This window comes from Drosophila biarmipes, chromosome 3R (genome assembly GCF_025231255.1).
Source record: "Drosophila biarmipes strain raj3 chromosome 3R, RU_DBia_V1.1, whole genome shotgun sequence".
NCBI lineage: Eukaryota > Metazoa > Arthropoda > Insecta > Diptera > Drosophilidae > Drosophila > Drosophila biarmipes.
Genome location: NC_066616.1, coordinates 27,417,366 through 27,444,443, shown reverse-complemented (window position 1 = coordinate 27,444,443; position 27,078 = coordinate 27,417,366). Strand labels below are relative to the sequence as shown.

General features: G+C 41.6%; 1 protein-coding gene across 3 annotated transcripts in view; it reads left to right on the top strand.

The window, feature by feature from the left end:
* LOC108024741 (cell adhesion molecule Dscam2) overlaps positions 1-22,501 on the top strand; it is a 35,328-nt gene extending 12,827 nt beyond the window's left edge. For 2 of the 3 annotated variants that reach the window (XM_017094838.3, XM_044095611.2), the window contains exons 6-35: positions 2,081-2,242; positions 2,489-2,638; positions 2,714-2,834; positions 4,155-4,272; positions 5,028-5,251; positions 6,864-6,991; positions 7,079-7,179; positions 7,816-8,020; positions 10,266-10,397; positions 10,482-10,631; positions 10,736-10,881; positions 11,283-11,418; positions 11,765-11,884; positions 12,184-12,336; positions 12,392-12,917; positions 13,258-13,468; positions 13,728-13,983; positions 14,088-14,231; positions 15,031-15,339; positions 15,417-15,572; positions 16,036-16,215; positions 16,410-16,784; positions 17,299-17,424; positions 18,149-18,464; positions 19,050-19,213; positions 19,596-19,844; positions 20,132-20,356; positions 20,468-20,729; positions 21,020-21,280; positions 21,457-22,500. In XM_017094838.3, the coding sequence (XP_016950327.1) occupies positions 2,081-2,242; positions 2,489-2,638; positions 2,714-2,834; positions 4,155-4,272; positions 5,028-5,251; positions 6,864-6,991; positions 7,079-7,179; positions 7,816-8,020; positions 10,266-10,397; positions 10,482-10,631; positions 10,736-10,881; positions 11,283-11,418; positions 11,765-11,884; positions 12,184-12,336; positions 12,392-12,917; positions 13,258-13,468; positions 13,728-13,983; positions 14,088-14,231; positions 15,031-15,339; positions 15,417-15,572; positions 16,036-16,215; positions 16,410-16,784; positions 17,299-17,424; positions 18,149-18,464; positions 19,050-19,213; positions 19,596-19,844; positions 20,132-20,356; positions 20,468-20,729; positions 21,020-21,280; positions 21,457-21,508 (5,858 nt within the window). In that variant the 3' untranslated portion in view covers positions 21,509-22,500. Of the gene's footprint in view, positions 1-2,080; positions 2,243-2,488; positions 2,639-2,713; positions 2,835-4,154; positions 4,273-5,027; positions 5,252-6,863; positions 6,992-7,078; positions 7,180-7,815; positions 8,021-10,265; positions 10,398-10,481; positions 10,632-10,735; positions 10,882-11,282; positions 11,419-11,764; positions 11,885-12,183; positions 12,337-12,391; positions 12,918-13,257; positions 13,469-13,727; positions 13,984-14,087; positions 14,232-15,030; positions 15,340-15,416; positions 15,573-16,035; positions 16,216-16,409; positions 16,785-17,298; positions 17,425-18,148; positions 18,465-19,049; positions 19,214-19,595; positions 19,845-20,131; positions 20,357-20,467; positions 20,730-21,019; positions 21,281-21,355 lie in introns of all 3 variants that reach the window. The other variant, XM_017094839.3, reaches the window with a different exon arrangement.
* Positions 22,502-27,078: the final 4,577 nt, after the last annotated feature.

Here is a 27,078-nt window from a genome sequence, read left to right as displayed (position 1 = left end):
GTGGATTAAAAATCAGAAGCCAAATCATGCTTATAATAATAATATTAAAACAACAGTTTTATTGCTTTATACAAAATATTTGGGTACATTACAACTCAAGTTAGTTAGTTTTCGTTAGTTTAAAAATGTTTTATTTGAAGCTTACCAATAACATCAAAATTATACTTCTATGTTTGTATTACTTCTTATATTAATTTAAGTCCTGAAATTTAACATCTAGTATCATAAATTTTAATAAATTTCTTAGATTTCTCTTAATATACAATTATTTAAAGATATATCTTTAATCAAAGCTAAGTTTTCACAAAATATGTGTACAATCTGTCTTAGCTAAACTTTATAATATCATTTTTTAGAATACTTATAGGTGTTTTTTTATTAACTAAATTATCCTCCTTTTCAAATGACTATATATTTTTTAAATGTAAAAATGTTTGTATGTTTTAAACCTTTATTTTATGATATCTCAGCATTTTGTTGTAATATCTAATAGTATCTTAGCCAAGTTGCCAGCTCTGCCGAAGCGAAGAGATAGTGCTCCGCATTATGTTGACAACATTTTGAAGCTGCTCACGTTCGCTGTGCCGGCATTCTTTACGATTCTGCTTTCTGGCAGCCCCTGGGATGTCACCTGGGCGCCACTCTTCCTCTCCCCCCCATCTATTCCACTTCATATAACATTAATATCCTGCGAATCTCCTGCCAACTCTTGAGCAGTGATCGATGCGACAAACTTGGCCAGCAGCTGCAGCTTCCTCGGGGCTCTCTGAAATTAACTTAATTATTTTGTGCACTCGCTGTTTGCACTGCCTGTTAAGGCTTGACCTCGAAAAAGGGGCACGTCGCCCGCATTTGCACAGCCTGGCCTTAAGTAAACACACAATCCACCCAATCCAGCCCGATCCGCCCCTTGGGGGCCCCGGAGAAAAAACCAACGTTGCATGATAGTCGCTTAAAATCTCATTCAATATTTACACTTTGCATTTTCCATGTGTATCATCTGTGTCACTCCGCTTTCCACTCGCAGTGGCGCTTTTCCTTCGAGTATTTTGGCTGCTCTTCAACTTCCGCTTTGCATGTAATTTCGAGCAATTTCATTCATTTAAACGCCAGCCATTCTGCATTGTACTCGCACGGTGGCCCGTTCATTGGGCCCCGTTTTCAGATCCAGTCCCAGTTCCATCGGGGCCGTCAGCCATGGATTGTGCTGCCCGAAAGCGTTTTATGCGCCCAGGCTCATCTGTATGCGCAGTTTGCGCCGCCGAGCAGACAGTGGCGTTTGTTGACTTTTATTCGCCCCATCCTGCAGCCACAGCTGCGGTAGAAACAATAGCAGCGAAGCGACTTTATGTCAAAAAATGTTAATTGGTTGTATCACACATGAATTGCTTTTAATGGAACATTTAATTTTATAAAACTCATTTAATTTTCAGAATTTAATTTAGCTCTGTATTCGAAGATCTGCAGAGCTTCCAAAATATAAATCAATCTAAAAAGTTATAAATATTTTCTGCTATTTCATTTAAGAAAATCAATAATTTATAAATAATATTGTATTGGCTGCAGAAAATAAAGGATTTGCACTTATTTAAACAGTGAAATTATATTATTTTTCGTAAACTTATTATTAAAGATTCAAATCTCAAAAAAAAAAATTTTTTAAAATTATTTTTGTTTTTTTTATGATCTTTTTGTTTTTAGTTTCGAAAACGTTCATAAATATTATTATTGTGCCTCAAGAAATAATCATAAAACCAAATTTGTTTTATTTAATTTCTTGAACAAACATATGCGAGTAGGTTTCCTACAGGTTCGATTATCTTTTTTTTGAATATACCTTTGCTCTTTGAAGATAAGCTGTACCTCTGTTATTTAGTTTACTAAAACCCTTTTTTTGTAATATTAAAAAAAATATATTATTTTATTTTCTTTTATTAATTAATAATAAAAAATAAATTATAATAAATCAAATAGCAGTGCTATTGTAACAATCCCGACTGTGTCTTCGGGCAGTCGTCCTCTGATTTCTTCTGGTACTTCTGTAAACGCTTCGCTTTTCTTTTTGCCCTCGCTCTTTTAGTGGTCCGTCGTCAATTCCATGTGCACGTGGAAAACACTGAAGTCTATTTGGGAAATTCGGCGTTGATTAAGTGCGCCATACCGGAATATGTGCGGCCCTATGTGCGCGTGGCCAGTTGGCATCGCGGCGAGGAGATACTGCTGCCGGATCTGTCGGATGTCGGTGAGTGTTGCCACATTTTAACAGGCGGGGGAGTTTATCGGCAGCTGAAATTTATGTGTCCACGATTCGGTTTCATTTTTTTATTGTTGTTCCTGGCCAGCAGCAATGGTACTGCATTTTTTGCAGCATCAGTTGACATTGATTGGCAAATGTTGCGTATACGCAGTGGTGTCCGGGGAGGGGAATTTTGATTTTGTCCCTTGCATTTGTCAGTCTATGTGACCTGAGTTTATGATTTCCGAACAGCGGGTCGCTATGTGGTGCTGGCCGCCTCCGGGGATCTCTATGTGCGTTCCGTGCGTGCCGAAGACGGTCTGATGAAGTTCAGCTGCCTGGTGACGAATACCCTGAACGGCGAGCGACAACGAAGCGATGCGGTGATGCTGCAGGTCAAAGGTAAGTTAAGGAAATCATAAACAGAGTTACTATAACTTAAATTGCTTTAATCTTTATACAACAATGTTCCCGCAGAGCTCAGCAAAAATCTGGCTCCCCGAACCACCCAGAAACCCGTGATGGAGATTCACGTGGAGCGTGGCAACGATGTTCATCTGCCGTGCAACATCCAGGGCAATCCATTCCCCATATTTACGTGAGTTAACCGACTTTCAGGCCTGCCTTGTGCGTATCTGTATCCAAGTATCTACGCAGCTGGCAATAAAATAACATCACGAGGCACCGGGCTGGAGATTATAGACAGCCCTTAAGTGCATTTGAATGTTTGCCTGGGGCTGCTGTCTTTATTGCATATTAGGGACTGATGTTTTAGTGCTAATTAGGTGGCTTCATGGGTGGCACGAGGCCATGTGCTAATAGCCAGAGAAAAAGCAAACTAATAAAGGCACAGATACTGAAAAGCCAATGCGCCCACCCACACATGGTATTCGAGTAACTTAATCATCTTGTTTACCCACTCACAATGGATCGGCTAACGGAAGCCAACACTTTGCTGGCCAAACAATAAAAAGCAATTTCGGACCAAGAAAGTTGGGCCATTGCCACATATCAAGTAACCCCTGACTTGAGCTCTTCACAGATAATTAGCAAAATAAAACAGTTAGTAGGGGGACTTGCCACTCTCTCTATGGGGGGGCATAATTTAACAGTCTGTTTCACTTAGCAGGGCTTATTAAAATTTCATGCAGTTCTAAACACTTGAAGAGCCCCTCACGAATATACGAATATATGTGAGAGTCCTTTTTTTATAGAGGACACATTCGCGACAAGGACGCAGACAGCTGAAAAACAAAAACACAAGATATACATGCAAAGAGCAAAGTTCTGAGCCAGACGAGAAAAGTGCCGGAGATATTTCAGCGGGGGAAAGTCGAGGCAATTTCCCAACTGATTACTATAAACGCTGGAGAAGGGCGATAATTTTGTTTTCAGCATAAGTTCAAGCGTGGCTGGAATAACAAACTAAGTTGCTGGCTTTTATTGATTTCGTGTGTGATTCTGAGTAAGTCTGTGTTTGTCCAAGAGCAATCTGAATTTCAAATGCCTCAGTAGGCCCTAAGAACCTAGGACAGCTTTGGTTCCAAGTAATCAGAAAATCATTAAGGGAAGACTACTAGAGATTCTTATGGCGTAAATCACATTTCACTTCTATAAAATGAGGCAGTCCTTTACTGTACAAAGTAAATATTTAAGGCCAAAAAATGTTTTATATATTTTATGTTTGACTTTATTTGACCTCGTTTTTGTGCATATCCAAGGGAAGTAATAAATGTGGCGCGCAAACAAAACTTACTTTATTGATTTGCCTGTGCCAGCATGTGAAACAGATACTGTTTGCAGTTTTTGTTTGACTCCTCGTCAAACCTAAATTTAAATCGATAAAGAGCTGTGCCTTCAGCAGAAGCCTTTGCCATCCAGCTTTGCATACTATATATATGTGCTCTCTGATTTATAGCTGGTATCGCGTTTCCGACTCGGCAGCCCTCTATCCCATACCCTCGTCACAGCGAGTGATACTTTCGCGCACACTGCTGCTCATCAAAAATGCTGACGAACGCGATGCGGGCAAGTGGGTAAGTAACCGTCAGACTGCCAACCGCTGGCAATCTGTACAACTGAGGAGTAGGGTATGCAGTCGAACTTCCCCAAGTTGAAAAAGTTGTTTGGAAATCACAAATTACGATATTACAATTTGTCATCCCAAATATGCTTGATAGACTTTTATTCACTCTTAAAGTATGAGGTTCTTTTAAAGCTGATCCGATATTAAATCTAAATATTTTCATTACAAGTTCAATCAAATATACTGAGGTTTTATTAAAGCAATTTTTTTTCTTTAAGGCTCTATGACACTGATATGTTTTTTTAGAAGTCATTACAATCTTTAATATGTATTATTATATGTTTTAGTTATTACAACATATTACTGGAGCTATTTAAAATATATAAATATAAAAAATCTATATATTCAGCTAGTCAAAAATCAGGTATGTGTCATAAAACCTTAATTGGGCTTTGCAGCTGTTAGTCAAAAATAGAGCCAGTGTCATAAAGCCCTAATTAAGATTCTTAGGAAATTCCAAGCTCATTAGCTTAGGTTTCTACCTAATCTTTAGAAATAAGAATTACAAAAAGTCCAAAAGCAAGTTCAAAGGAATGATTGAAAGATTTAAAAACATACTCTGCATATTGAATATTATTATAAATACTTTAATAAAATTTTGTTGTATGAAGAACGTTTAGTATGATGTTCTGCAGAAGCCCGACTGTATTCCCAAAAAAGCGCACCATCATCAACTGGCTCTAACTGCCCACTCTCCCGTTGCAGATTTGCCAGGCCTCGAACCAGTTTGGGGAGCAGCGGATAGAGATTCGCCTCAGTGTCAACTCGTATGTGTCTGTGCATATATTGCCGCAAGTTCAAATTGTCAATTCGGGCGGAACGGCGAATTTCAATTGTACGACAACGGGTTCAGCGATCGATGCCATCGACTGGCTGCACAACGGCAAACCGCTGCAGGCGAATAATGCACTCACCACCGGCAGGGATAAGTAAGTACAGCCGGGGGCCAGAAGTATACCCTGGAATTGGGATTTTTTGGGAGGCGCTGGGGAGGCCGAAAACTCCATCGGGGATTGTGTGAAATAGGAACAACGGGCAGACCGAAAGACAGACAGACAGGCATGCAACATTGTATTGCCGATTTCGATTTTTATCAGTTTCGCCAGTTGCGAAAAGCCTTCCGACCCAACCGAAAATATGAAAAAATGGTAAACCAAACAAGGGCGTTGGGAAAAACCAAAAAAAAAAAACACCCATAGATTACACTCCGCCGTTGTTAGGGCATTTCGGCTGGCGAAAATGTTTTATTGTTACTGTTATTATTATTACTATTGATGAACGTGGCGACGAGCGAGGGAATTTTCATGCTCGTATTTTTATGGCAGCCCCCCCTTTTAGCCAACATTCAGCATTCACAATTCAGATTTCAGTTCAGTTCATTTCGGTTGATTGTTTAAAAGCTTTGGCCTGTTTGGTCAGAAAACTGAAACCAAACCGAAAGAGGGGCGAAAAAATCAGCGGAAAATCAGGAGCAGCAGGAGTGTAAGGTCAGTGCTCAAAGGATTCTGATTGTTGGCATGGATAATGCAACTGCATAAATATTTGTGCACAGTTTTGTGTCGATTGGTTTTGCAATTAGTTTTGCCGGCTATCTGCCGCACCTGCTGAGGTGGATATTATTATTTTTAATCAAGCCAACCCACCAGCCTAATGTATGCAAATCCCAGGCTCTCGCATTGCTTACCTAGGCCTCTGGGAAATCCTTTGCTTTGTGCATATTTTCGGTCGAATGGCCTGGACACATCTTGATAATTTAATGCAAATTACATGAAATCAGCATAATACGCCGGCAGGGGGCCAGGGCCAAAGCGAAACCGAAGGCAAACTAAATTCACACGCAAAATTTGTACAGCAGCAGCTGGCAAACAATCCGGACGGCAAAAACAAACATCGCAAGCTCCCTCTAAGCATATATGTGCCTATATATCTGTGAAATATATGTGTGCCATACCTATGGCTATATCTGCATGTGTAAATATATGCATGGGCCCATGTGTATGGCCAGCTGTTGGCCAAGGAAATCGCCCAAAGGATAAGAATGCGAAATGCGAACGGGTAATGGGCAATGGGAGCCCGAGCGAATCAGCATTACAAATCAAGCAGAAATTTTTATGCTTATGCTAATAAAATAAATAACAAATTTCGTCTGAACGAGCCAAGGGCTACGGCCAACACAAAGGCTCACAAATATCCTGTGCACTGAAAAAAAATAATAAGTTAACTCAAAGCTGAACTATGGATCAAAAAATTAAATGTGTTAGAAATACCCGAAGGCTTGAAAGGTCTTACTTCAACTATTTACAAGGTTTTGGATTAAAAATGAATAAGAACTGCCAAGCTACTTTCGCTCAGTGCACACATGTCCCCGCTTCGGAGTGAGTTTATGGCAAATTGTGGGGCCCGCTTTCCTTTTTTGTGCAACGTTGTCTGTTTTCAGCAGTTGAAGTTTGCCTGCCAAGCTCGGCATTTTTAACACTTTTTCCCCGTTTTCTCTTCCCCCAACCCCTGCGCCAACTTTAACCCCTGTGTTGTCCCTGGCAGCATACGGTTCCTGTCGAAGAGCTCGCTGCTGGTGCAAAACGTCGGACGGCGGGACCGGGGAGTCTATCAGTGCCTCGTGGAAAATCAACGGGCCAGTGCCCAGGCGATGGCTGAGTTGAAGTTGGGCGGTGAGTTGACATCGACGTGCATAGTTTATGAGGCGGAGTTTTGGCATTTATCATGGGCTTTCCTTTTTTCCCATCGTTACTCCGCAGACACTGTGCCGGAATTGATTTACACCTTCATTGAGCAGAACGTGCGTCCCGGGCCATTAATATCGCTTAAGTGCTCCGCCAGCGGCTCGCCGCCACCGCAAGTGAGTACAACCCACTGCCAAATGCTTTATTGGCCTTATTATGCATTATTATAGCGCACAAATAAACACTGAGGGGAAAGTATGGCACTTAACATTTTAATTATTATGTTAAAGTAATGGTAAAATGTTGTTTGTTGTTCATAAAGCGTAGTTTTAAAAAAATTTAGCTTGAAATGAATTTTAATTTAAAGTCTAAGTCTAAGGGTAAAAAAAATGGATACTTTATAAATTATTTTACAATGCATTTAATAAAATTTAATTTATGTAGGTCCCGTAATTTTTTAATGAATAAAATATTGGGTAAATATTATTTTATTTGCTTAAAATGTTTAACCAATTTTACGTTTGTTACATTTTAAGCTGATTTTTTAACAGCGTTGAGAAACATTTCGGAAGCTCTTAAAATTTTTGATCATTTGTTTTCTTCAAAGAACTTTCAAAATATGATTTAATTTTTATATAAATTCATTTAAAGTCATTTTGTTACTTAGATAAATACCTTAAATATTTTTTTAAGTGCCATTACACACAACGGGAGCCCTGTTAAGCCCGGAAATTATTGCCTACTACTGGCCGGCAGCTCAACTCTCCGTGCCTTTATTGATTTTTGCGGTGTCCACTTCCATCTCATTGCAGTTCGCCTGGCTGCTGGACTCGCAGCCCATCATGGACGTATCGCTGCATCATCGGTTTGCGATCGGGCAATTTGTCGATATGTCCGGCGATGTGATAAGCCATTTAAATATCTCGCACGTGCGGCCCGACGACGGGGGCCTGTACAAGTGCGTGGCCAGCAACTCGATGGGCAGCGTTCTGCACTCGGCCAGGTTGAATGTGTACGGTAAGTTGATAAATTGGCTCGCAAAATCAATTACCCACACCCCCGGGCGCCTTAATTGTGTCCCGCAAATGGGTTTCTGCCTCCGTTTTGTTATCGTGCGAGCAGCCGAAAGCCGTCTTTTGTGTGCGGCCCAAACAATGCAAATCACAAAAGACGCTGACGCGGGGCCACGCGAATTTCGCCAGCGCTATAGAAAAGCTACAAAATCGGCAATCGAAACGGCAGCTGATTGGAAGTATTGCCAAGGCAACGAAACAAAAACATCGCGGCGAAAGGAGTGCCAGGATATGGGGAAAATAACTCCGCTATTCAAGCGGCAAAATGCTTGGCTGCGCGTCAAAGAAAATCTCCTGAGGCAACGACATCGGCGAGAGCAACAAGAAAAGCCGATGACGATGTTGCTTTCATTCCAATCATGCCATACGATACGGAGGGCATGGCTACACTGAGGAAAATTAAGACCTTAAATAGGTATTTTATGGTTTTTGGTACCACTAAAATTTAGGCCTCGAATACTAAAGGGAAAAATATTTATTGGAATTCAAAGTTACCAAAAATATTATTTGCCTTGTAAATTATATAAATATTAGATTTTATATTACCTAAAAAAAAGAAAAGATACAACCTACTCTTTAATGGTTTTTTAATGAAGATTTTTCAAATGGATGGCTTTTTATACTTTCTTATTTAAAATGAAATATTGTAAAGTTTTTGTTTGAAATTAGCTACATTTTCCTCAGTGCCCTGAAAAGGTTCCTAACGAGTTTGAACGCGTGAATTGCCTGACGAATGCCTGCATATCTGGCAGATAATCACTGTCATATCGCTGTATAAACTGTACAAATATAAAAATGTCAGCCAACTTTTCTTTTTCCTTCACCGTCTGAAGGATCCTCTTTACTGGCTAAGCTTTCGAGTATTGTAAGCAGCTCCGAAAGCGTAATCTTAATGTGTTAATAATGCATAAGCGAATGGATGTGTGACAGATATAAATCATACGCCCTGTGTGCGCCGCATGATTGATGATGCAGCAGAGGCAGCTCGAGAGCCTGTGTGCGTATACTTGATATTTAAGTGGGCGTGCGTATTGATGATAAATGATGATATTCTGAATGCTGCCCTGCAGCCAGGCGATTTGAGTAAAATTCAATTGAAAATCGAATTAGGTAGCTACGGCCAGTCGAGCTGAAGATGTGGGGCAAATGTGATTGAGTGAGTCGGGCGGTCGATGGGAATGGGGTAAATATCCAATTTGAATCTTATATAGTGGTCATTCAACGGTCGCTTTGGCGCTGGTGGTTTGCCCCCTACTTCCAAGCGATTTTTGCCGGGATAATAATGACAAAATGATTTCGATTATGAACAGTTCTAGCCACAAGCCGATACCCTCATGCCACGCGCACAGCTCGCAACGCCTATGCAGAGCACACACACACATGCAACAGCCTATTGAGGACTGATGAAGCCGCAGGCTTCGGTTCGCCTGTTTAATTATGAATATTGCAATTTATGCAACGCATTCAGCCATGCAACGAGTTGCATTAGCAGCACTAAAAATGCACAGGCACACACACTCGCACACACATTCTTGTGGCCGCATCTGCACTTTATGCATTAACGTGGTATGTGTGCCAAACGAATATAATTGGAATTATTCAGCATTCGTACTGCACTGCCCCGCCTAATTCCATTTTGTAACTAATTTAATAAATTTCACAATGCCCCTAAATAAGCGCACAAGCCCTTAAATATTTGTGTAAATAATACGTGTGAAACTAAAACTAATGGTATATCCTCAATCATCAAGCCAGATGACTGCAAAATTTTTGCTAAATATTTTGCTATGGAAAAACTTAAAGTGCAATTTATTTTGAATTAAATTACAATTTAATTGGAATTTATTTGCATGTTTGCTAAATCCTGATTGATATCTTAGACTTGCTGGCCGAATATTTAGAATTTTTGAATACCTATTAGTTTGTTAATCTTATGAGTTATAAATGGGTTAAATGAAAGAGAGAAATTCAAATATGTGACTTTGTCTTAGACAGGTGAATGTGTCAAAAAACGGAGAATAACTAGCCATGAAAAATAATGAAATAAATAAAAAGAATAATATTATCTTAAAATTCTTAGTTTATACTAAATATTTTAAAATAAATCTTTATGAGTAAATGCTTAAGAATGCCTAATCTGGAAGCAAATTTATAGTCTGGGATTTTGTTCTCTGTATATATCCTTGCAGGACCTCCTTATGTCAGAGCCATTGGACCGATTAAAGCCGTCGCCGGCGAGGATATAATTGTGCACTGTCCGTTCGCCGGCTATCCCGTCGAGCAAATTAGATGGGAGAAGGCGCACCAGGAATTGACAACGAGTAAGACAAATTGCTGGGGGCGGGGGAGCAGTTAAATCCCGAAACCTTAGGGTCTAACACATTATTGTCCGACCGCACAAGCAGGCAACCACTACGAACTAGCCTCTGTGGCCGACGGAGGGCAGCTGGTCATCAAGAATGTGGAGCCGGGCCGGGATCAAGGGATATACACGTGCATCGTGAGGAGTCGGGCTGGCGAGGAGGCTCGCCGGGACATGCAGCTGAATGTGAACAGTAAGTAGTGGGGCTTGTCAGTTCCTTGGCGACGTCCCCTTTTATTTCACTCCACTCGAGCGACATTAACGTCTGGCCGCCCCGCCGGCTAATCGCTCATCAAGGTCCGCCCGTCATCGAGCCCTTCAAGTTCCCCAAGAACCTGCAGGAGGGCGGCCGGGCCCAAATCACCTGTGCGGTCTCCTCCGGCGACATGCCCATCTACTTCAGCTGGAAGAAGGACGACAGCTCCATCCCAAGCAGTTTGCAGGTAAGCACGTCACTCCAGAGTGCAACGAAAAAGTTTGCTGCTGTATCTTTTTTGTCCTTGCCATTCTTCAGATACCCGGTAGTTGGAAGCAAACGAGTGTATCTTGGCAGTTGGTTGGGTGGCAAGTTCTTAAATTTTTAAGTGGGGCTTAAGATTAAGGCATTTGAATTCCGTTTTTTTACGAGCTGCTGTCTCTTAAAGTTTTTGTAGATAAATCAAATAGTGTTTTGTTTATTTAGCTATCGTTTATTTTTTGAGCAGGATTTGGGACTTTTAAATATTTTAAAAACTAGGGAAATCATTTCCTTAATATTAATAATTATTTTTTTGAATTCCCATATAAACGGGTAACCAAAAGTCAATAACCCCTCATCTTACTTGTGTTTCTTTCAATTTACAAGATTACGGAGAAAAAGGAGGAGTTCTACTCGCTGCTGGTCTTCAAGGATATCAGTGCGAGGCACAGTGGCAAGTACACCTGCTATGCCAGCAACGCCGCTGCCAAGGTGAACTACACAGCCGAGCTGCAGGTGCGAGGTGAGTGGAGGGGCGGGGGTTGGGGATTTGGAGCCTGGAGAGGATTCGGGACTCGGGATTCCGGCATCCAGTTGGGCTGGAATGCGAAGCGATGGGATTGCATGGCTGTGTGTGTGTGTGTGTCTATTGAAGCGTTGCGCTGCTGTTTCAAAATAAATCACACAGGATTTGTGCGCCGTTGGCTGCGAAGTTTGCCCTTTTTTTCGAGGAGGGTTTGGACCTGGTCTACAAAGCAAAGATACACATGCACTCTGCCACGAGAGTTGTTAATTTTGTTGCCGTTTTCGTTGTTCTCCATTCCATGCCGTTCGTTACGCATTCGCCCTGTGGCCCGGTCACGTTTCAGTGGCGCCTCGCTGGAGCTACGAGCCCATGGACACGGCCATTATGCTGGGCAACACAATATCGATAAATTGTGAGGCGGAAGGATATCCGATTCCAGCTATTACCTGGTTCAAAGGGCAGGGTAAGTTTGCCAACCCCAGTCCTTAGCCCGTCTGGGATTGGGATTTCGATACACAGTTCATTAAGGTTCCAAAAGGGTTCGAGTGGGTTAAGCGCATGCCTTTGCCCACTTGGCCTTATCAATTAACATTTCAAGACTTCGATGTCAGAGCAGATTTTCCAATAGATTGATAAATGATTGGTAATTTTATTTGAAAGAACATTTTCCATTCAACCCTTTTGGTCATTTTTTACAAATTCAAATGTTGCCCAATGAAAACAGACATTTGATATTTTGTATTTCCGATTTTTTCTGTGCAGGCAAAGAGTCAAAGGACTTTAAGCCATTGAACATGCGTAATCACTCACTGCTTTTGAATCTGGCGACTGATAATGATGAGGGCTATTATATGTGCCAGGCCACCAATGAAATTGGAGCGGGACTGAAAAAAACGATTCGAATCAATGTGAATGGTAATGGGTGATAACAAAAAACCTAATGTCATATTAATTTAACTCAACCATTTAGAACCCGCTCGTTTCGAGCAGCCCTCTAGGAATATCAGCTCCCGCCGGAATGATCTTGTGATGCTAGACTGTCATGCCAAGGGCGATGAACCCATCACCATTGGTTGGACCCAGAACAATGGACGCATCGATCTGAATAACTTCCGCAACTATGGTATAGTTGAGCAGAAAACGGAGAAGGGTGTGGAGTCGCGGCTAACTATAGGTAACTCGGATCGCCACGATTCCGGCGTATACCGATGCATAGCGGAGAACCCCTATGGACGAGCTGAGCAAATCATATTCCTGGCCGTTCAGGAGCGACCAGATACGCCCTCCAACCTGCAGATTTTCGAGGTCGGCTCGCGCACAGTGAAGCTCAGCTGGCGGCGACCCTTCGACGGCAACTCTCCAGTGCTCAGCTATCTGGTGCAGTACCAGGCTCTCAAGTACCTTCAGTCCCATGCGTCCTTGGGCGCGCCTGGCGGGGATTGGAATGGCCAGAACGTCATCAATGTCAGCCTGCCGTCAACGAGCATTAGTCGCAGGTATGTGTTGATGTTTGGAACGCGTGTGGTTTCACAGATTTATACACTTAACAAATAAATGCGCAATTCAAAGACCTTTTAGATTTTATTGCTTTAAAAAGAACATGATTTTTTCCGTATTTTATGGAGACTTTATATGTTGATCTTTCATCATAATATTATGAAATTAATTTACTTTTATTTATCACACTGTGTGTAGTTAAATTAATTGTATCGTGCTGACATAGATTACGCTGATGATGTTGAAATTAATTCCGCAGAAAATATAAGCCTGAAATATTGTGACATTTATATTGACGTTTTTCGCTGTACCTTGCCTTTTGTTTGCCTTTTGGGACAGCTATGACAGCGACCTGCGGGAGAGCGCCATTGTGGCCGGCCTGACCCCGGCGACCACCTTCCTGATTCGCATGCAGGCCATCAACGAGATCGAGCGGAGCGCTTACACCGAGGCCATTGTGCTCAAGACCCAGGAGGAGGCGCCCACCGAGGCCCCCTCCAATGTGCAGGTGCAGACGGGCGGGGAGAGCGAGCTGATTGTCACCTGGCAGGTGAGTGGGGCGCCAAATAAAACACTTAGAGAGTATAATATATAGAGTATAATATATAATATGATTCATGGTATATCATATTTTTTTATCCAACTAAATCTGATTTTTTAAGCTTCATAGTATGATATATAAAATGATATATATAAAATATGACATAAAATATTTTATAATATCGATTTGGTATAGTTTCTTTCAACTAAATATATATATTTCTATCATTTCCTAATGTATTTGGTTTGTCTGCACCTCTTACTTTCAGATACCACCCCGTGAGTCCTGGAACGGTGAGCTCATCGGCTACACCGTAAACTGCAGCGAGGAGAAGCAGAACATCAACTTCATAAGCGTGGTGAACAACTCGCTAAAGTCCACGATTGTCAGCGGATGGGCGACCACCAAGGCGACTTTAAGGGGCCTTCGGAAGTACACCCGCTATGCGGTCACCATCCGGGCGATGAACAGCTTTGGTTCCGGACCCTGGAGTGCGGCCATCTTTGGCACCACAGCCGAGGGAGGTGGGTGGTTAAGTAGCTAATAAGCCCGATGCGCAGACAGTGTACTCTGCACATACATGAATATATTGCAATGCCGCGGCATGTGTATCTCAATCTTTTCGCAGTTCCTGAAGCAGCGCCGCAGAACGTCAACTGCACCGCCCTGTCATCGCAGAGTCTGAAGATATCGTGGATGGAGCCACCGCTTCAGTTCCACGGCGGCATCATACAGGGCTATAAAATTTTATATCGCCCGATTGTGCATCAAAGTGAGTATATGCTGCAGGCACAAACGGGGGCAAAATTATAGCATTTTCTTTGGTTAATTTTTTTATAAAAAAATATATTAGTAATTTAAGGAGTATCAAGGAAGGAATATATTTAAAAGGAATATATTTGAAGGATAAAAGTAAACCTTACCTAATCCCTTAAAGCCCTAGTTCTATTATTTCAACCCCAACTGTATACCTCCACTTACTACAGCTGCGTCAGTTTGCAGTTGGCACTTTATGACGCTGATTTTGTTGATATTGCCAGGGCCTGAGAGCGCTGTGCAAACAGCCATAGATATGATACTATATCCAGGCAGACGGCACAGCAGGATGAGGATGTGCCAGGATGAAGTGGTCTGGCGAGGTGGTGTGGGGCTGGGGGTGAGAGAGTTGCTCAACTTTATTGGTTTTGGCGTAGAGTTCAATGGGTTGGCGCTGTGGCCCATTGATGAGACTGCAAGTTGTTGATTTTGGCACTGATTTTTCAAATCTCATCAAATCAATAACGCCAACTGACTCTGCATCGAAGTGGTTTCTTCGTTAAAATTAAGAAAGTTTCAGAAGCATTTCTGTTTCAATTTGAAGTGAAGGAATTAGTTTGAAACTTCATAAATAAGCTTTAATGTAACAGGGGAATTCAAGATATTTGTTTATATTGTTTAATATGAAGTCAGAAAGAATATTAGCAAGCTTTATATTTTATTTATATTATTACATTTTCTTGCTTAAAAAAAAAAATATAGAGCGGCCTATTCTAATATGGGTATTCCTTTGATTTCTTAAATTTTCCACCCAGTCGACTTCCCCGCCAAACTAGAGATCAAACGCACCTCGAACCTGGAGACGTACCTCCACACTCTGCACAAGGCCAGCAACTACTCGATCCGGGTGCTGGCCTACACGGCCACTGGCGATGGCCTGGCCAGTCATCCGCTCTTCTGTCAAACGGACGACGACGTACCCGATGCGCCGGCGGCCATTAAGGCGGCAGCCCTGACGGCTGATTCGATTTTGATTTCCTGGCTCAAGCCAAAAAATCGCAACGGGATCATCTCGCACTACACGGTTTATTCGAGGGAGGCCGGTCGCAAGGGCCAGGCCAAATGTGAGTATCAAAGAAATGGCGCCCAACGTGGGGCGGTGCAAAGTATACGGTCATTTAATTTTTTCCGAACGGTCCAGCTCACATGGTGCGTGTCGACGAGAATGGTTATCCGGTGATATTCGAGTCACGCAGCCTGGCCGAGAATCAAATGTACGAGTTCTGGGTCTCGGCGTCCACATCCGTGGGCGAAGGTGAGCCCACATCGGTGATCGCCCAGACCACCAATACGCGAGGTAGGTTGCAACGAATAAATGCAATGTACACACCAACAGTGCAGACATGCACTCGGAGAAAAAGTGAAAAACTGTACTTTTGCAATAAATATTTTATACTTGAACAGTTTATTTTGTTTAAGCGAATTTAATGTAATATTTTTTGGTATTAATTTTAGTGGTTTAAGGTTCTTTTTATATTAAGTTTTATGTTGGCTTTATCATATTACTAAGAGCTTGCATTTATTTTGATTGATATAAAAATTTATTTTTCATACAATTTTATTTAAAAATACTTTTTGTCGAGTGCGTGTATACAAATAAGTCAGTAAATTGTCGCTTTAATTAAAAATTGACATTTATTCAGCGTGCTGGCGAAAAGCCGCACAAGCCGCAACATTTTAATTTCGCTCACCTAACTAAATGTCCTGCCTTTCTGCTGTTGTTCACTTTGTGTTTTTGCTCGCCATTTATCCTGTTGCAGCTCCCGCCCGAATCGCCTCCTTTGGCCAGGTGGTGCGCAAGGCGGTGGGCACTGCGTTGGTGCTGGAGTGCCTGGCGGTGGGGAATCCCACGCCCCGAGCCCGCTGGCTGACCCGAGATCGCCCCGTCACATTCAGCCCTTTTTACGAGGTGACCAACGAGGGAAACCTGAAGATTCATCGTAAGTGGGGTGTTGCAAATAAAAATGAAAGCAATGAACATAAAGAAACAAGTATCAGAAAATTTCCCTTTAAAGTTCCCAGATACTTTTCTTTCATCCAGATAAGACGGTTAATCAGTAAAGATAATCATTTCTTTTTTCGTACATTTGCGAATGATTTTTCCATTTCCTCGTCACCCTTTCTTTTTTCGCAGGCGTCGAAGGCAGTCTGTCCGGAAATTATACGTGCACGGCGAACAATCTGTTCGGCAGTGACGAGATCCAGTACCAGGTGATTGCGATGAAGCCACCGGCCGCACCGCAAATCATCGTGCAGTACGCTTCCGCCGACAGCATTCGCGTGAGCTGGGATGCCCCCGATGATGGTGGTGCTCCGCTGCAGGGATATACCATATCGTACCACACGGCCGGGGAGAGCTGGTCCATCACGGAGCTGCTGCCCGAGAATAATGCCTTCACGATCTCGGGATTGAAGTGCGGAAATCAGTACATTATAAAAATGTCCGCTCACAATATGGTCGGCTCGGGGGTGGCCAGTGAGGAAATTAACGTCTGGACCAAGGGCAAAGGTAGGTGGGAACTGGACTGCAATCCCCAGTGGAAGTGTCCTGAATTCAAATTTTGTCTGCTGACCACAAATGACACTCGTTGAAGTGGCGTGCTGCAGGGTTACAGTTGAGGGCAAGATGTTATATCGAAGAGCTTCTTATTCATTCGTTTTTATATTTATAAATTAGCTTAATTTCAATAAATTCATAATGTCAGATGAATTTGTTACCGTATATCTCTTTTATTTATCATTGCATACTTCTAGACATATATATATATTATTTATCGAATATTGCATTTATTTATCATAGCATATTTTTTGACATCTTTATATTTTAATCAAAATATTGAAAGGGCTCGTAAACGAAATTGTATTTTTTGGTTTCAAATCTATATATTAGTAGCTTATTGAAAAGAAAAATGCTTTTGTATCGGACATCTGGATTTAAAAAGTTATTTTTTTGACTGCTGTTGTACGTTCCTCCTGCCCATATTCCCATCCAATTCGTTAACATTTTCGATTTCCATTCGCAGCCTCCCAGGCGCCGAACGGCAACGAACTAATTGCCACAAATGCGACGTGCGTGAATTTGAAGCTGTCATCATGGCAGAATGGCGGCTGCAGCATTCATCATTTCTCCATCGAGCACCGACCGCTGGGTGAGTGCAAATTAGCATTGAATGCATGGGCGGGCCTTTCGGGCTGCCACTTACACCCAGCTGAATTGGATGCCCTAATTCCTTGAAAAAATTATCCACAAGCCGATTATATTATATTATTCATGGCGGCATTTGACTGCCATTGAAGCGGATGGACTCTCACAGTTTTTCATTGACTTTAAAGGGGAATAAATTCAGGGGAAATGTTCAAGGTTTTATTTGTACATTATAGATAGACTTTAGAAAAGATTCTAATAATTTATTTAAAGCTGTGGGTGTGTAATTTTAAAGTATATTCATCCGATTAACAGCCAAATAAAGTTAGAGAAGCTACAACATGTAGAAGAAAGTGTCCTCACATCCATTTATCACAACAGCCTTTTCAAAAACGTAGTCCTACCTGCTGCGAGATTTTAATTAAAAAGTGTAATTGCTTAATTAAGAGTATCCAGGCGTCATCTCTGCCACCTTCGGTCGCCCGGTTGCTGGCGTTTAATTCGCTTTAAATTAAATACAGTTAATATAATTATTTTTGTTTTCAATTAACTGACCCATCTACAGCCATTTGTATTTATAAATATTTATCAAATTTATTCCGTAGTCCCATGCCATGTGCAACGTGGCGTATGATGCATAATTTCCTCTTTTTTCCATCTCTCTCCTTTCCGGAACGTGTTTGTTTGTGTACTCGGCGTGTGCCTTCCACCGGCCATTGACCCCCCAGGCGACATACGGTGGACAGTTGTCACATCGGATATTTCGAATGCCGAGGAAAACCGTGAAAATTTAATCTTCTGCGACTTTCTGCCGGCCAAGTGGTATCAGCTGCGAATCTCCGCCACCAACGATGCGGGAAAAACGACGGAGCATTATCATTTCAGCACGACGAACATCGATGGCATCACCATTCCGCCGCCGTCGGTATTCCCCTCGGAAAACGATTTGATGAACAATCTGATAAACTCAACAAATCCGACCAGCGGTGATTGGTTCGCGACGCTAATTGTCGTCGTCATCATCACCGTTTCCATCATAACGATGTAAGTGCGTCCTGTCCTGCTTTTATGCGAATTCTAGGGGGTAGGGTGGGAAAAAGAGGGAATTGAATTGGGAATTGGGGCCCGGGCAGGACGAAGTCGTTTGTCGTAATGGCTTGCGAATGTTAATTAAGGATTTATCAACTCTCTTGCTGCCGAATGCAAAAGCAGACAGAACAAAGAGATACCCCTTAATCCCCGCGTGGATTAAATCATGGAGTTGGACTGTAACAAAACTGTTGAAACTCTTCTGACATTTATTGCCTTAATTTATCCAGACGCATTGACCTGCTTTCGTTTTTTATTACAAAATGAAAAACCTTACATATTTACAATAATTTAACATTTTATAGTCAGTAAAACATTATTACCCTGACCTACAATTGACTTTACTTCTTCTATGCAACTTTAAACTGCACAATATAATTTTTTTGTTATTTCATTTAATTATTTCTTAATGATGTCTTAAAGACTCTTTGGCAAGCAAGTTATATGCCCTGCGATTTCCGAGTAATTAAAACCAAGGCAACTTTTCTTCATAATTAAATTAGCTTCATAATGGAGTATTATCTTTCCTTTGCTTCCCAGAGCTCTAACCATCAAACATCGCCGCACTTTGTGTGGACCCATCGCCGAGGGCTACGAGTCGCGGACTTTACCAGGGGACTACAAGGAGGACCACGAAAATCGCCGCAATCAGCAGGTGTACAGTGCCTCGCCGGTGAAAACCGTAGACAAGGGAAACGAGTCGGGTAAGCTGAAACTTACTTATAGGTGCGAAACGTGCTTCTCCTTAAAGGCGCCAATTAACCACCTGTTACACACTTGAAGAATTTAATATTTTTTTTAGGTTAATAATAATAAAGAAAGAATGATGACTGCTTAAGATGATTTTTTTCTAGTGATAATAAATGTCTTTTTTAGTTATTTAAAAATTTAAGTTCCAAGATATATTAGAGCCATGAGTTCTTAATGGTTTCTTAATCATATACGGTTTTTTAATCTAAAACTAAAATTTCCTTAATTTACCTTTAGTTTTCGGCTGATAGTTTTTTAATAATAGATGGAGGGTAGGTAATTTTTCCCAGTGACTGTATTATTTTCCCGTATTTTTCCATTGCGTGTCTCAACTAGAAATGTACGAGATTTCGCCGTATGCCACGTTCAGCGTGAATGGCGGACGGACAGGAGCGCCGGCCAAGACGCCCACACGTGCCGTGGCGGCACAAACGCCCCTCGATTACACAATGCAGTTCAAGACTTTCGGGCATCCGGAGGGCGAGAACCTGAATGCCACCGCCTATCCACTGCTGCCCAGCTCGGGATTTGGTCACGTGAAGAGCAAGTCCAGCTGGCACAAGCAGCGCTATTACAACACGGAGGGTAAGTAGCAGGAATTCATGAGGTGCTCATTTAAATCAGTGAACAAAAATCGCTTTTCCTGACATACAAATTTAATGTCCTTTGAGGAAAACAATAGAAGAAAAAAATAAAAATAAGAACTTTCATTGTAGATAAGCACGAGAGACAGTACTTTAAGGGCTGCCATACAAAAATGCAATAGTTATGTGCAGAGTTTTCATTATTTAATTAATGGATTTTTGGTTGAATTTAAAATATAATAAATATAAATAATTCATTTTTTTTAATAATGTTTTTTCCGCTCCCAGATGAGTCCACGCTGAGCAAGTCGATGACCATTGTGGCCGGCTCGCAGGCGGGACACTCGAAGAAATCCAATGGCGGCCGGAGTGCCAAGAGCAGCGCAGCCTGCGGAGTGGTGGCCGGATCGGAGTCGGATACGAGCATCAGTCCCAGCACCGAGTTCTCCAACATGCCCACCTACCGAGTGCCCTGCAAGTCGTCGCGCAGCAGCGATGGTCGAGCGGTCGTCGGTGCGTATGCGTAATATTTATAAATATATAAATATTGATAATTCAATTGGAATACATATTATTACAATACCTTACATCATCTTTTTACTATTATATTTTATTATTTTTTAGACATGTTCCGACCCGATTCCAGCACCGAGTCCAACAACGACCAGGGCTCGCCGGCGCCCGAGCGTCGCCACAACACACCTCGCCACGTCCTTGGGATGGGCATGGCCATGGCCCTGGGAGGCGGTGGCGGAGCAGGGGCAGGTGCCGGCGGTCCGCCGGAGAAACGGAGTGCCGGACAGCGCAGCCGGAAGCACGGTGGCGCCGCTCAACAGCCCAGCAACCAAACGTTGGAGCGAAGAAAGTGCCCTGGTAGTAGCAACAGGTAGTTCAGGTACCTAAACCCTAACAAATCCAAATTAAATTAGCAAAAGCAAAGAACAATCGAAAAGAGTAATAGATAGGGTAGGGATGGCATTCACTTGGAGTCCGGCAAAAAAATAAAAAGATATATATTTTAGCTTTTATTGAATTTTTCCATAAAACTTTTCAGAAAATATATACCTTTTCTGTTTAGTTTCAAGTGAATGTCATACCTTCTATGGACTATATTAGCTGGCAAGAAGCTCACTCGATCCTAAACTTATAAAGCCATATCCCCCGATGAATCTCTAGTTTAGACAGTGAGGTCGATGCGGAGACCGCGGCCTCCTTGGCCGCCTCCATAGCCGCCATGGCCGGGGCGGGGTTGGATCTGACCGGCGGATTTCGTCCACCGGCGGGATTCCACGATTCCGGCCGCGAGCCGGGCGACCAGAGCGACTGCGAGCGGGAGCAGCGGGCCCTGGATCTGGAGGTGCAGCGCGTGATGGAGAGCACCGGGGACGCGCAGCTGGCCAAGATGGACCGCGAGGAGTTGACCTCACTGTTGGCAAGGTAAGGTATCCGACGCCTCGAATTCATAATGCCGCCCAAAAGTGCTTGACCGTAGCTTGTGTTGCATGCCTGTAGCGTCTACCTACCCCGAACTTGAACTTGATCATGATCTTGATCTTGAGCTTGATCTTGAACTTGAACCAAAGCCAATACTAACCAGTACTGCGAACCTCTAGGTATCACGAGAAGAAGGAGCAGGAGCGCCAAGAATACACGATACACGTATAATAGTTCTCACTGTACTCGGCAGTTACACTCAGAGAAAAACACACACGATGACATACGAACTGTGGCATTTAAATGCATTTAGCTAAGATCTTAAGTGTTGTTCAATAAGTGTACACTACTACCACGTTTATGGGGCTGACATCGCGCGTTTGTAAATAATTAACACAGTTTTTAAAAGGGATACTATAATAAAACTTGTCTATATAATCATGAAGTATTATTAATCCGAAAATTATTCTTACCATTTATTTTTTATGCGACGTAATGGTAATTTCAAATTTAGAACAAAAAGTATAATTTATTATAGGCTCTTATAAAATATCTACGAATTTTAAAACAGAAATGATGAGCGCATAAACGTGGTATTCAAAGAATCTAGTTCGTAAGTTGGCACCCAAAGTTCTCGCACACTCGATCGAGCAATTTAAAGACTATATTTAGAGACTATATCTATAAAGATCTAACTGACTATTGATTACTGATGCGCCCAACTGATGTTGCAAGCGATTTCTATTAATATTGAAACTGATAATCGTTACGAGACGAGTTGAATTGTATCTGCTAGCTAGTAATACTCACGATATATACACACACACGCATATATATGTATGTAATTCAATTTGTTGTGATACATTAAACTGTTCTGATGGAAAAAACATGTCAGGTTAATGAACTGCATAACTCGATTGACACTCTCGTAGGCACTCATAAATGCTGTTTATTTCATCGATGTCATTTCGTTCATTTTTTTTCGATGGATTCTTTCGCTCATTTGTTAAATTGACAAAAAATCTGTTACTGCATTTATTGGAAAAGTAATAATTATGGAATTTAATTAAAAGTAGATAATCAACAATTGAATTGTATTGCTACCATAGGTAAAAATGTATACATACGAAATACAACTAAATTAATATATATGCGGAGGATGGAATGCGGCCGAAACCGAAAACCAAATACAGCAAATTAATTAAATAAAAGAAGTGTAAGAATAAACAAAATCAAATCGTGGTAATTTCATTAAAACCAAATTTGCCCAATGCCAACCGGCTGATGGGCAAAAATGCTCCACTTATCTGGTCAGTATATCCCATTTCCTGCCCCCTCTTTGCGTCCACCAAAGGCCCCAATGTCGATTTCCGTTTCTAAAACCCCCATGGTTCAGAGCTGTGCAAATATTTATGCAAGCAAATGAGAGCAAACCAAATCAATCAAATACAGTGCAGTCTAACCACAAGCCAGCGGTCGCCATCCAGACAAACTCCGCCATTCCATTCCGATCTGACCAGAGCCGGGAGTTCGGGGGACTGGGGATGGAGTATATAGTTTGGGCAACGCACGTCAGTTAGGCAATCAGAGGAAGTTGGAGTTGCCAATGGTCGCCGCAATGTGGCTTCAATTTCACTAGGTAAACTCAACCACAAGATGAGAGACACACAGCCACACACATGCAGCACACGCCGAACACAAATACACTGGGAAAAAGCATCGAATTGCGGTAACTAAAATATATATATAAAAGGGATTACATGAATATGTTTTAAATAAACCCTTAATAATGCTTCAAATAAGAGCTTCCAGTGATTTTTTAAAATCCATTTAGCTCTTTTCTTATCTAAGATCTTATTTTAAAAACTGCTATCACTATGAAAAAAATATTTTTATATTATTTTTTTGTTGAGTTAAAACTGGTAAAGGATGACCTATCCCATTTTTCCCCGTGCACAACCTCACTCAGAGAGACATTAAACATGCATGGCAGGATGCTGCACTGTTTACCAGCTGTTTGTTGCCGACTTGAAACTTTGTCAATTTTCACAAATGTTTCAAACTTTTCCGAAGTCATGTCAGTAAGGTAAAATTCAAGCCGTGAGTGTGCGTGTGATGGCATGGCATTGTGACACACAGGCAGTCGAATCTAATGGGATTACGGAAGAGTTTGGGGCACATGATAAAAGGTAAAACATGAGGCATCAATGCCTGCCTCCCACGTTGCGTATACGCAACGATGGACACTCAACAATGAAAACGAAACTAAGAGCCGGATGCTATTCAATTTAAATTAAGGTGAGTTAGAGGCTTAAAAGGGTATTGAATTATGTATTATTAAAACTGAGAGTAAATTCGATTTATTTAACCTAAAAGTAAATCCGTTGTTTTGATTAAAAGCAAGCTACTTTTATGTACAGACCTGCCTTCTTTTCATTTACCATTGCGATTATTGGAAAATTCAGCTGAGGTATAAACACCACGCCTCCTGCCACTGGTATTTGTTGGCTTACAAAATCCGAGCACTTAACTCGATGCCAGGATTGTTGAATCTAAGCCAAGCGCAAAACTTTTACTAATTAGCATGGAGCCATTTGCAAAGTTTGCATTTCATGTATCGAACTGTTTATGGAGTCCACACATTTCGGAGGCGTGTGTATTGGGAAAGCCGAAGTTTCGGGAGCTCCCCTTATTTTACAAGGACTTGCGTAATCAAAGCAGTAATTGACTGCATGTTGTGCCATTGTGCAAGTCTGCTTTTCTACTCTGCCCCGCTCTGTTGCTATTAATTATGGCATGGCATGGCCTTACGCTCTGTGGTTCCGATTGCCATCTAATTAAGCATGAAAACACAGACCGCAGCCCGTAAAGAGTGCACCGAGAACTAAAGTGTTTGAGAACTAGAAAGTAGGAAAAGGTCTAAATGTATAATATATTTAAAGGGTTTTCAAAACTTTTGAATATTATGTCTGTAAAACAGTTTTAATCTGAAAAATAATCATATCGAAGTGTAGCATAGTTTTAGAAAAATACAAAAATCAAATTAAGGGTTTAAAATGTAATGCATTTTATCTAAATCTAGTTGACTATTTTTATTTTTTACATTAAAAATTTGTTATTTATTTATTTTTAATAAATTTTTTTCACTGCAGTTTAAGGCCCAAAGCGCGTATCGTAAATTCCCTTAAACTTTATTTTCCGTGTACAAAGACAGTTGGCTGTGGCAGTTGAAAGTTGAGTTGCACTTAAGGCACATGCAAGTTTTATTAGGCTCTTGCTTCATTTGCAACCGAATGCGAGAATGGCCAAAAATCGATTTGGCAACCGCAGTCACTTTGCGTTTGTCGTATTTAGGCTTAACGCTGACATGATTCTCGATTCCCGTCGAGCGAGCACCGAGGCCTTCTGGCCGTGTCCTTATGCCTCGCTGGCCATGGGCTAAGGACTTGGCCAAAATCGATTTCAATTAGTTAAAGCTGCAAGCCGGGCAAGTCTACAACAAATAAGCACAAAATTGCAGGGGGATAACTTTGGCCAGCAAACACAATGGGAGGCAATCAGATTCTGGGGGCACCACCATCGACAACAACAACAGCAGCAACAACAAAAAGGGCAGATACAAGAGCGGCAGCAGCAACAACAAGGACAATAATGCAATTTAAGCAAATTCAAAACCCGAAATTGCAAGAGGTTAGTAGTACAAGCAGCGCACTTGCTCCCCATGTAGTTGTAATGCACACAGGAAGCACACATTGCCGCACACGCAAAGGATATTTACACTCAGGGAAAATGGGATACGGAAAATCATAAACAAAATAATATTTAATTAAGGTATAATTATTAAATCCGTTTCTTGTACTTCATTAACTAAACAAATATTGGAAAAATTTTATTTAAGATTGTAAAAGTATTTTCTATTTAAGAAATTGCAATTTTCTCAGTGTACAGGACTCAGGCAGGACACACAAAAGCAGGACGCTAGGCAACCGCACTCCTGATGCACTTGCATTTAATAACGACCTCGATAGACCGGCCTTCATTGCCCACCACTCAGCGAAAATGTGTTGGCTAATACTTAAAATGAAAAAGTAAAACTAAAAGCATAAATAAACGGAAATATTTTATTTTTAAAATACTTTTCACACATAATTCATATTTTAAACACTTTTAATTTCCATTTTCCTTTTGGTCCTTTTCTGTATCTTATTTCTCTCTGTGCATATGCCAGAGATAGTCCAGTTCGGTTGGCCTCCTGGACGCAGGACATTATCTACAAATGCCGGGCAAATGCAAATGTCCTTTGATGCATTTGCACATGGCGCCCAACTGTGCGACCCCCTGCCAGCCGCCCCTTAATCCCCATTCCCCATGCCCCATGCCCCATGCCCCATCGAGTGCGTAGATTGAAATGCAGCCTGCTGCTGTGGCTGCTGTCCAGTGCCTTTAATTAAAATTCTCAAATTACTAAAGGTAAACCCACTGCACGTCTTGTCATAAATTGCTGAAACTGTTTTAATGCGAAATGACAGGACATTTCCTGGCCTTTGCCTTGCCGAAGACGTCCTGTTGATTTATGCCCAAAAGAAATTGCAAAATACACAGCCACCTGACATCGCTGACTCTCTAAGCATAAATATTATTCGAGTTTTGAACATATTTGATGTGCCCGGGCTGTCGAAATGGGATTTACTCCAACTAAATGATGGTACTCTATTGTTGGTTTTATAAGCGCTATATTAATCGTGATAATTTGAAATGCCAAACAAATAAAATAAATATATATAATAGTCTTATCTGGGTTTTCTAAGAACGTTTTAATGAAATAAAAAAATCTGTCATTGTATTTTCCGTTCTTTTGAGATTTTCACAATAAATATTTGTATTTTACATATATTGAGTGCAAATTTTTTATTTATCATATAAAAAAGTAATTTTTTGGGCTATAATGAGCCTGTTTTAAAGCAAATAGCCGAGCGCAATCAGAGGCAAAGCTAACTTAACATAATGAGCAGACGTGGACCGTGGCATCGGGATATACTGCGGAATGGGAATCTGAATCTGAATCAGAATCAGAAGCTCCCGACGCAGTTGCCGCCACAACCGCCGCCACAGAAATGCCAAACAGCTGCTGCCAAAGGCACTTGATGCTGGGACTCAGCATCCTGGATTCTGAATCCTGGTCGGTGGCCGATGGAGGCTGCGGATAACGATGGAGATGGAGCACCACGAACCAAAGAGTTGACTGCCTGTGTGCATCCTTTATAAAGACAGGGCATAAAAAATGCAAAGAAGTGTTACAAATACAAACAGTCAGGGGAGCCAGACGGCCAGACAAACATACAGACGTGCAGTCGGTTAGAGGGACGCACAGCCAAGTGCAATTCATGTGGGACTCACTTAAATAAAGTGCTTTTGCATTGCCTGGCTGACTGGCTGCCGGGATGTCGGGATGCGGATGTGGATGCGAATGCCATGCGAATGCGATGCGAATGCCGGATGTTGGCGCTCCCTGATTATTTGAATTATCACAGGTTTATCCACCCACGGCGAGCAACATGTGCGGTGTTGGATTCATTATAATTCTGGCACCGTTCAACTATTTAACACAAAAGCCTTTGTCGCACTCGCTTGGTCCTTGTTTAAGCATTCAATGGAATTAAACTGTTGCAAACGCCGTAGAAAAAATAAGGGGAGTGGGCCCCATGGACGTTTGCCAGTAAAGTTTTTTCGGGGGGGGGGCTTTAAACACATATTTTTTTAAGGGCTCTTTGCCCCAAATGGAAATAAAGGTGCAAAAATCA